At 38.7% G+C, this 11292-nt stretch overlaps 1 protein-coding gene across 1 annotated transcript; it reads right to left on the bottom strand.

Annotated features, from left to right (window-relative positions):
- Positions 1-1151: 1151 nt before the first annotated feature.
- On the bottom strand, positions 1152-4265 carry LOC127094193 (serine/threonine-protein phosphatase 7 long form homolog). The gene is made up of 4 exons (XM_051033053.1): positions 4163-4265; positions 3976-4066; positions 3365-3893; positions 1152-1186 (listed from the first exon to the last, which is right to left on the bottom strand). The coding sequence occupies exons 1-4, from the start codon at positions 4216-4218 to the stop codon at positions 1152-1154; spliced, it is 711 nt and encodes a 236-aa protein (XP_050889010.1). The 5' UTR covers positions 4219-4265.
- Between the last annotated feature and the right edge of the window lie 7027 nt (positions 4266-11292).

Raw genomic sequence — 11292 nt, 5'->3', positions numbered from 1 at the left:
CTTGCTCCAAGTCTTCTAACTGTGCTGAGATTTTTGCCCTTGTCGAAAATCCCAAATAACAAAATCTAACTTAATTTTTTTAAATTTGGCTATTACAGGACCCTCTCCTATGGAAGGTGACATCCCACGGGTCAAACATAAAAAACTTCCCTAAGACTCTGATGCCTGAGAAAGTCAGGCAAATATTACATGATTTTGGTCTCCTTTGATTTACTGACTACCCCCTCACCATGCTTGATGCTCCACTTCTTACCGCTTTTGTCGAGAGATGGAACAAGGAGACATTTTCCTTTCATCTTCCACTTATTGAGATGACTATCACCCTGTATGATGTCTCCTCATTATTCCATCTCCCCAACTCTGGTAAACTCTTCACGACTCCTATTATTAACCAGTAACTTGCATGTATGGTGGTTGTACAAGATTTAGGATTTACTGAAGAGGTCGTGCTAGAGGAGTTTGAGTTTAAAAGGGGAACTCACCTTCATATATCTTTTCTTCGGGATAGGTACGACGGGCTTGTTGGGGCACAAATGTATGAGATCACCGCTAGGGTGTACATACTACATCTAGTAGTATATATTCTCTTTGCGAATAAGTCTCATGTTTATATTGACGTCCGATACATGTGGAAGTTCAGTAGCCTTGACAATACCAGTTGGGCTTAGGGATGAGTTGCGTTGACCATCCTATATACAATACTTGGATTTGCGACTACCTTTTAGACCATACAACTTGTTGGTTATTTGAGTATATTCTAGGTATACTTGAAATTATTATTTATATTTTAGTTCTTACTTAATTGTTACGAATAACATTTCTTAATTATTATTTGTTGTGTTTTTATTATTTTATCAATGATAGATATACAATCATTTCCCCACCATCTATGATAGGATGGTGCAACATTCCCCTGTGGGCGCCCCACATGCGAGGAAATGGAAGGCCAGGTAGGCACATCCTGGTGGTGTTACGGAGTACAAGAGGAGGCTTGATGCGCTGATTGTAGATTATGTCATTTGGACACCATACACATGTCACAAATTCCACCGTGAGTTTGATGAGTATTCTTTATATTATGGTTATATGTGGCGGGACACCTTAGTCGCTAGACACTTGCTTGAGAGGTGTCTGCGATAGTATGGTTATGTCTAGGGCATCCCATGACCAGTTCCGGATATTCCATCTGCGGGCATTAACATGTGGTTTTAGAGCAACATCATCAACTCTAGTCGTACCATTAGAGATATCGCAATGAGGGTTCATCATGACTCGCAGTGTGAGGATGGTTACCTAGAGTGGTACCTATCACACCCTTGTATTATCCAATCTTCACGAAACTCGATTTTCTCACATTTCTGTTTTCGGTATCAGATAACAATTAATTCAACTTGGATGTCAAGGCGCGAGAAATATGGTGCCATCTGATAGCCGTAACTCTACAAGAGGTGTAACTCCGTTGAAGTACACTTATGACTTAATAAAAAATTGTGGAAGAGGCATTTCGAGATTTTTTTAAATAAACAGATTTTTCAAATTAAATCCCAAAATAACCAATTTTTCAAAAAAAAAAACAACCAAAATAACCACTTTTCCCTACTTATGCGTTAGTCGAACTGGCTCGTCCAACTAACCTTCAAAGGAGGCGCCCAGAGCCTTGTCGCATGCTTGCAAAGTCAATGCATGTGAGCGCCACATGCATTGGCGCATGCATGCCTTGATGCCACATGCATTGGCGCATGCATACACTATATAGTGTATGCGCTAAAAAAATATATGAAATGAGTATGTGCCACATGCATTGGCGCATACACTATGTAGTGTATGCATGTGCCAATGCATTGGCTTTGCAAGCATGCGAGCCAATGCTCTGGGCGCCTCCTTTGAAGGTTAGTTGAATGCGTCAGTTCAACTGACGCATAAGTAGGAAAAAATGGATATTTTGGTATTTTTGTTTGAAAAATTGGTTATTTTGGGATTTAATTTGAAAAAACTGGTTATTTTAAAAAAAATCGCATTTTGAGATATTTTTCTCAATAATAAGTGACATCTATTTATACAACTTTGAGTTTATTATAGACCACAAAAAACAGTCAGTGTAATCACACCCGTTCAAAACTGTCGGCAAAATCCTAACCGTTTGAAATCTTATAAAATTAAATTACCAGAAATTTCACTTTGATTAGTATTTTCGATAAAATATAATAAATTTTAAAAATACCGATAAAATTGCATCCATAATAGAATTTTATAAAATTCTGATATATCAAAAATTTTAAATATACTACCGAAATTTTTTATTCTAGTTAAATTGTCTATCAAAAATTTTATAGGTAAGTTTGAGATTTTTTTTAAAATAACCATCTTTTTCAAATTAAATACGAAAATAACCAAGTTTTCAGAAAAATTTCCAAAATAACCATGTTTGGGAGAGGATGCGCCGGGGGAGTTGGCGCATCCCTTAAAATTTTAGGGCAGGCGCTAGACGTATTGGCGCCAATGCATTGGGCTCCTAAAGGAGGAGCCAATGTAATTGGCGTCTGCTTGGGCCTCCTAAAGGAGGCGCCAAGGGGAGTGGCGCCCTAGTATCCCTCCTAAGGGAGGCGCCAATAGGCATGGCGCCTTAGTCTCCCTCCTAAGGGAGGCGCCAATAGGCATGGCGCCTTAGGCCCCTGTTATTTATTTATTTATTTTTTCATTTTTTTAATTATAATTTTTATAATATTTTTTGTTTTTAATATTTAAAATTTATTATTCAATACATAATAAATAAATAAAAAATAAAATGACTTCATTAAATATATAATAATTGATTACATTAGAAAGACCAAAACCCTAATGACCCGCCCGATTATAACGTTCCCCGGTTCCACATCCCGGTGCGTTAGGTTGTCTCCGAGGTCTCCCACGATTTTCTTGAGGTGTTTGTGGTCTTTGGATGCTGAACTGATCGAGCGATGGCTGGTTGGATGGTCCGACAGAGGTTCCGGCGGTATTTGACAGATGTGTCATCATTTACTCCCAATATCCAGAGGGGTTGTGGCCAACGACGCTTCCGTAATGGAGTTCGGTGCCCATGTCATCGTAGTTAGGGCGTTGGGGTTGGGTGAATTGGGGACGGTATAGTTGCCCAAATTGGGTCATTGAGTCGTTTTGAAAACGAAGCAATGGTTCTTCGGGCGTACTATAGTTAAACAGTGGTTGGGTGTTAAATGGTGGGGGGCTACGATGACGTGACCCATATGAATCATCTGTGCTATAGACGGTTGTGGTTGCGGGGTTTGGTTCTTGGTTTTGTGTTTGGGTGGGTGGTATGAATGGATTGCGACGTTGGATGGTTCGTTGTTGGGTGGTTGGCATGAACGGGTTGCGATTTGGGTGTGTGGTTGTTTTGTGTATGTGGTCGGTTGATGTTGTGTGGTTGGTTGTTGGGTTAGGGTGGGTTCACATTGGTGTTGGGTGGTGAATTTATATGGGACATACGATGACGAAGGAAGTTGGCGCGGATCCATCAAATACCGCGGCTCAGATACGAATTGTTGAGTTGTTACAGACCTAAACCATGCCATATATTGTTGAGTCGGTCTTGCACCTTGGATGACTGGTTCGTTCAGGATGTGTTGTCGTCGATTCCTCCATTGACGACACATGTCTTTTGCAAAGTCTCTCCAGTCAGAATAATCCCACTGTGCATCGACCCTTTTTTGATGCCAATTCCCCAAACACGTGGGAGATTCTGGAATATGTTGTAGCATTCCGAACTGCAGTTTGACCCGGTCACTTTGGTGCATTTCAACTGTAGTGAATCGGATAATCGGTGTCTTCGCTGTCCAAACTGCAGCATCGTCATGGTTCACATCATGATCCAGACCCAGATATGGCCTCCAAACAAACTGGAAAAAAATACCAAATCGTTAGATGGAAAAAAATTTGAGAAGTATTTTTAGATTAACTATAGTTTGGTAGGAGTATTACATCATCATGTCCAATGTGATCCAATAGATTTCGATAGACTACAATAGCGTGTTTCGGACACCTATTGTAGTTCATTCCCCTTACTGACCACCTAAGATAATAAAAAGAAGTGAAAAATATTATTGACTGTTAATTTAAATAATAGATATAATTAACCAAATGGTGAATGGTAAAGTGCTAGACTTACTTGGTTGCAAAGGGGAACACGATTGGACGCTCATTTTCTGGGGCGAGCGACGACATCCTAGACCACCCCCAAGCTTGAAGCAAATAAGCACATGAAAAAAAAGTACAGGTATCCTTTTTTACAGTTCTACACAATGCACTATATAGATGGGCCAACATAGCTGAACCCCAACTATAAGTGTTTACCTTATTGATGTTGCGTAATAAAGGTAAATACATTATATTCACAAAATCACCTGTACTTTCTGGAAACAAAAAGTTACCAAATAAAATCATAATATAACACCGAGCTTTTATTATTTTCTCATACTCGGTTGAATCTTCGGACAGTACTATACTGGCATAATATTGTTTAAGGTATTTTAAATTTATACCTTGCCCCCTTGCTTGACTGGATGTGTCTCCCTCAGTTTCGTCGTCTAACAAAGGGGCACCCAGTAATTCATTGCATATATTGTTGTCTTGGTTAACTTTCCCATTCACTGCCTTTCCATCTATACGAAGACCCAACAGCATGTACACGTCCTCAAGTGTGACGGTACACTCACCAATCGGAAGGTGAAATGTGTGGGTCTCGGGTCTCCACCTCTCCAACAAAGCCAGAATGAACTTGTAGTCCACCGAGTACGAAACAATGTTTAGGAGATTTCCAAATCCACATCCTCTAATATATGGTTCTATTAAAGGATCGTGGGGTACATATTCATGTACACGACATCTAAACCGCTTAGGATCCTAATAACAAAAAAAACGAAAATACAATTAGAATAAGAAATACATTCTCAAGAAATATGTATTAGATGTAATCCAGAAATAGAAACTAAAAAGAAAGAGATTTCAAAGATATAACACAAAGAGTTTTTTTTTACAAGTAATCCAGAAATAGTAACTAAAAGAGAGAGATAACATACAAATGCCGAGATATTCTCGATTGTGCCTTTGTGTTCATCGCCCATAGTTAACAAAGACATGATTCGATTTTGCAAAGCTTAAGTTTGTTAGATGAAAGAAATGTGGTAGAAGGAAAGAGTGTGATGAAGATGGTTTGATAATGTTGATATGGGAGAGTATTTATAGATGAATAAGTGAGTAGGTTTAGAAACCATAAAGAATGTGATTGGTTGCATGCAAAGGCAAGAAGAGACAAAAGAAGAGACAAGTGAATGATAAAAGACAAAGACAAATGAATGACAAAAAAGTGAATGACAAAAGTAGCATGGAAGGAATCTAGTAGGCGCATGTGAAGAAATCACATGCAAGAGGAAGAGGAGCCATTACCTTTGGCGCCTACATGTGACTTTTCACATGCAAGGAAGAGGCGCCCTTCCTCTTGGCGCCTTAGTATAAGGCATTAGGAAGGGGCGCCATCCCTAGTGGCGCCTATGTTAAATTTTGTGAAGAGGCGCCCAACCCTTTGGCGCCTATGTTACTTTATGGTGCCAAGGGAATGGGCGCCTATGTTTACTTTATGTTTAATCTTAGGGCACATTAGGGCACAGAGAAATCGGAGATTCTTTGATTCCCTGGGCATTGAGTATTCTTTTCACTCTTCCCTCTCTGTGTATTCTTTTCACTTTTCCCTCTGTGTATTCTTTTCACACTTTTCTCTGCGTGCAAGTATAGTCAAGTCTGTACAGACTATTATGAATTTATTAATGCATTGGCCAACTATTTATGTTGTGTGGTTGAACAAGATTTACAAATCATTCAGTTTCAATTCCATTCAACACAATGTCTTCCACACAACAATATATGATCAGTGCACATGTTGATGGTGAAATATTTGATCATCAGCTGTTCGGTTTTTGTTTTCGAGACACACAGGTGACTCGTTTTACAATAAATCGGCGATCAAATTTTTCACACCTAAAACAAAGAATAGAAAAGAAGTTGCAGTGCAATAATGTCGGTCAGATCATCTATAAAAATCCAGTTTGTTTTGCAGAAAACCAGGTAAAATTTTATCAGAAGAAGATTCGAGATGATGATGATGTTCAACATATGTTTGGCAGTCACGAACAATCCGGTTACAACGATATAGAGTTGTATATATTACCACATCAACAACAGGAGTCCCAATACATTGATCAGTCACAAGTGTTTTGTGAGACTGATGACGAACAAGCTGAGGTGAATGTTCCAGACGACGAAGAAGAGGAACCTGAGATCATCGTTGATTCGATGGTGAACGCTGAAGAGGAAGAGGAGCCAATACCAGCAGGTCATGTATATTGCCCACCCCAACACATGACAAGGTTAAATTTGGGTTTAGATGAACCTTCGGGAGATGTATGGTACAATCCTTACGTGCAAATGCAAGGATCTCTGAAACAAGGAGACACATTTCGCACAAAAGAGGAATGTGTAAAAGCTATCAAAAAATTCCACATGGAACTATCAGCAGATTTCAGAGTTGACAGAACTGACGCATTGAGGTATAAAGTTTATTGTCCGAATGAGCACTGCCTTTTTAAGTTGTCAGCTTCGTACAGGAAGAGGAAGGAGTCTTGGGAGATTGGATCAATGGGTCCAGATCACACATGCATCCTGACCAACCCAATGCAGGATCATCGTAAATTAAGCTCCCAACTAATATGCGATGAAATATTGTCTGTCATTGGCGATAATCCGTCTTTAAAGGTGAGTATAATAATCTCGCATATTAGGGCAGAGTACAACTACACACCATCATATAGGAATGCATGGATAGCTAGAATAAAAGCTATTGAAAAAGTGTTTGGCAATTGGGAGGAATCTTACAAACAACTTCCAAAATACATGTTCGCTCTAAAACACTATGCTCCCAGTACAATTTTCAAGATGGAAACATTGCCCGCATATACACCAAATGGTACGTGTGCTGTTGGAAATAGAATATTTCACCGTCTATTTTGGGCGTATCAACCGTGTATCACAGGTTTTTCTTTCTGTAAACCAATTATACAAATTGATGGTACATGGTTGTATGGAAAATACAAAGGAACGTTACTGATGGCAGTAGCACAAGATGGGAACAGAAATATTTTTCCGATCGCCTTTGCCTTAGTTGAAGGGGAGACTGCTGAGGGATGGAGTTTTTTCCTAAGAAATCTCCGATTGCACGTAGCACCTCAACCTAACTTGTGTTTGATCTCTGATAGACACCCCTCAATCATCAGTGCATATAATAACATTGACAATGGCTGACAAAATCTTCATTCGACGCATGTGTTTTGTATTAGACATATTGCTCAGAATTTCATACGAGAAATCAAAGATAAGACGTTGCGTAAGAAGGTTGTCAATGCAGGTTACGCATTGACAGAACCTTCTTTCAAACACTACCGCGAGGAAATAAGATTGTCGAACGAAGATGCGGTTCAGTGGATCGATAGTATTCCGTTGGAGAAGTGGACTAGGGCATACGACGGCGGACAACGTTGGGGCCACATGACAACAAATCTTGTGGAATCAATGAACTCTGTCTTCAAAGGAATTCGTAACCTACCAATAACCGCTTTGGGGCAAGCTACATATTTCAGGCTAGGGGCGTTGTTTGAAACCAGACGCTCAAAATGGAGTTTCGTGCTGCAATCTGGACAGTTGTTCAGTGATGCTTCAACGAAATTCATCAGACATGAAGCTGCCAAAGCAAACACACACGTGGTTACGGTATTTGATCGAACAAAAGGTTGGTTTAGTGTTGCCGAGTCCATGGATCACAATGAGGGCATGCCAATGGGACAGTACAGAGTTGAATTAGATAGAGGTTGGTGCGACTGCGGAAGGTTCCAAGCCTTCCGTACCCCCTGCTCCCATGTCATAGCGGCGTGCTCAAAGGTTCGAAGAGATCCATCCTACTTGCTATCTGAACTTTACAAAGTCGTCAGCCTTTCAAATATTTATAAAATTAGTTTTTCAGTAGTGGCAAAAGAGGATTATTGGCCAGAATATCAAGGGGACATCGTCTGGCACAACGAAGTTATGCGAAGGAAGAAAAAGGGTCGCCCTAACAGCACCCGAATTCGAACCGAAATGGATACGGCGAACAAAATGGTTAGAATATGTAGTTCATGCCGTCAACCAGGTCACAATCGTAATAACTGTCCTAGTGTTGGAATGAGCACAACCAGATAAATTCAGATGTACCTCTTTTGCTATATATGGAAACTTAAATTTATTTCAAAGTACCTCGGTTGCAATATATGGAAAATTAATTTTACTTCATAGTAGACGGCTGTGACGAAAAGACAGTTGTTCATAAAAAATAACACAAACAATTAAAACAACTAGAATACAAAAACTATGCGATTACAACCATCAAAACAATTTTGAACATGTACTGCATCATCCTACGAGCGTCTTGGTCGGTCTTAATATCCACCCATTCACGCACTTCTCCATTTTGGTTGAACGTGGACACAAGCCATTGTATTCTTCTAATCCGTTCACCCTCTCCAATTTCTCCCTCTAACCTGTAACACCTCAAAATTTGCCCTCCTCTCTTGGGACTAGCTTGAGCATTGCATATCATTTTGTAGGTCATTAGGCATTGCATAATTGCATATCATGTGGCTACATTGAGCAAGTCATCCTTCTAGGTCTTGATCAGAAGATAAAGAGGTTGAGATGCAAGCTAGGGTTTCATTGAATTGATCACTAGCCATCTGAGGGTGTGTGATTCAAATTAGGGTTTTTTGATTCTCAAGGAGATTGAGCATCATCTTGGTTGAAATGGTACATCATCATCATCATGGTCTTGTCATCACCAAGAGATTGATCAGATACCTTGAGATTAGGGTTTTAACCTCTGGTCAACCCTAATCAATTGTATTGGGCCAATCAGGACTTAGCAAGGAGATGAGGTTTTCAATGGATATGGGGATCATCATATGGTTATATTGAGCTTATGGAAGCTAGGGTTTCATCATTGAGCCATTTCATCAGGAGTTTGAGGCTCAATTTGATCAATCAAGCTGAAATTCATCTATCAGTTAGAAAAGTCAACTATGGTCAACTGTGCCTGAATTGATGGACTTGGAGGTGGGAGAGAGTTAGAGACATTTCATTCATGTCTAGACAAGTTTCATTTGGCATTTTAAACATCAAGAATGAAGAAAATAAAGTCAGATGGAAATTTTCCAAAAATAGAAAGTGACTTGTAATTGAAAATTGCCAAAAATGGAAAGTTGTTCTCCTCAAAATTACGTGTCCAAAAATGTTTCAAATGAAATTTTGTTCAACATGAAAGTTGTAGATCTTGCTCTCACCTTTCCAAAAAGTCCAAGAACATGAATTTCTCATGTGTGGTTGGCAAGTTATGGATTGATCATTGTCCAAAAAAGTTGAATTTCAAAGTGGCATAACTTTTGAATGGAAAGGCCAAATTGGGTGATTCTTTTTTGAGCAAACCACATTTGACATGAACTTTCATGATGCATCATCACATTTCATTAAAAACCTGCACATAAAAAGGTCATTTTTCAAGTGAACCATTTAAAAATTGGTGGGAAAAATAGTGATTTTCAAAAATACAAGGCATTTGCATTTCAAACCTTTTCCAACACATCACAAACATCAAATATGACTTGCTTGAACTGCATTAGCACTGTTACATTGGTTGAATTAGAAAAGGACATTTTGGCCAAAACACATGAAAATTGCACTTTGCTAATTCACTTGGACTTGCCTAATCTTGATTAGCAAGTTGATTAGCACATGGTATAAAGCATTAATCATAACAGAAATTGCATAATCACAATTCACAATCTCAGATCTAACAGAAAACTCATCAAATTCTCTCAATTTCCTTCAAACTTTTTCACACTTTTTCCATCATTTTCATTGAAATTCATCATCTATCTTGCTTGTTTTTGTATGATCTATCATCTACAGGCACTTGTGAAGAACTGTTAAGCAAGATCTTGGCAAAAACATTGAGGAATTGGAACTGTTGCATCCAAGAACATCCATGGCAGTTTGAGGATTCTTGAATCTGGAGCGCGCTGGAGCTGAAATACTTGTTTCAATCACCTTCCTAAGCATCAAGCATCATCTGTTTTCAGCTTTTGGACCTTGAAACGCACGCATCAAGACCTGCATCATCCAAAAGGTTAGAATTCGACCGAGCTAATTCTCAAAATTATGATATGGTTTGTGTAGGTCTTAGATCATAGAGCACGTTACAACTTGTGGTTTTGAATTTCATTAAGAATTGAGTGAGAAATCTGGAATTTAAGATTTGATGTCAAAGTTTCTTTGGATCGATTTGTTCAGCATGTTAGGAATTAGGTTAAATCATGTGGATATTCTTGATGTACGTGTTTAGACGAGTTCAGTGATATATGATTTGTCCATTTTAGTGAGAATTTGTTCATGGTGATTTTCTGGAATGATGAGTTGATGAACATGATGAAGAACACGCTTCAGATAGCGTTTGATCCATTTTGCCTGGTTTCAGTTTTTGAATGGTGTTTCCCGCGGCTTCTGTCCACTAGCGCGATGCCACGCCCTTAAGTGAAACGCAGCGTTTCACTTAAGTGGCCGCATATTTACCAAATTGCCATTATCAGCATTTTAAATCATTTCATCATTTTTCCTTTTCATTTTTATTTCATTTTGATCATTCATCTTTAAAAATCCATAACTCTTTCAAAAATGATCCAAATTTGATGCAATTTTTTGTGCCATTCTCCTTGTGATGTGCTCTATTTTCTGGTGATTTTTAATCATATTGTGCACGTGTGGAAAAATTATTTGGCTAGGGATTGTTTGAATGTGTCCTTTGTGCACCATGCTCACTCTTTTGCTCATAAAATGATGATGCATCATTAGAAATTCATGAAATGTTTTGTGCTTAAACTACACTCATTCCTGGTGATTTTGGTATATGGTTTGCTAATTTTGCATTTCTGGATTAGGAGATATGATGTGATCTTCATGAGTGTGACAATGTATGTCACACTATGCTTTGTTCATGTTCTTGATTTTAATTTCCATGCTTATGCTATGCCAATTGCTCTAATTTTTTGCATGTGACTACTTCTGTATGTCTAGTTTGAGCATGATTTTTTGTAGATTTTTTTGATTCATTTCCTATTTGATTGGGATTTCCTTTGCTGTTTAGTCATTTTTTGAACTTTTGTGGAGTGT

The sequence above is a fragment of the Lathyrus oleraceus genome, chromosome 6 (genome assembly GCF_024323335.1).
Source record: "Lathyrus oleraceus cultivar Zhongwan6 chromosome 6, CAAS_Psat_ZW6_1.0, whole genome shotgun sequence".
Classification (NCBI taxonomy): domain Eukaryota; kingdom Viridiplantae; phylum Streptophyta; class Magnoliopsida; order Fabales; family Fabaceae; genus Lathyrus; species Lathyrus oleraceus.
This window is presented reverse-complemented; position numbering and strand designations above follow the sequence as displayed.

Coding starts and splice junctions, on each gene's coding strand:
- LOC127094193 (XM_051033053.1), bottom strand. CDS start 4,218: ATGTCGTCGCTCGCCCCAGAAAATGAGCGTCCAATCGTGTTCCCCTTT. Junction 4,067..4,162: donor GTGTTCCCCTTTGCAACCAA/GTAAGTCTAGCA, acceptor TTATTATCTTAG/GTGGTCAGTAAGGGGAATGA. Junction 3,894..3,975: donor ATCACATTGGACATGATGAT/GTAATACTCCTA, acceptor ATTTTTTTCCAG/TTTGTTTGGAGGCCATATCT.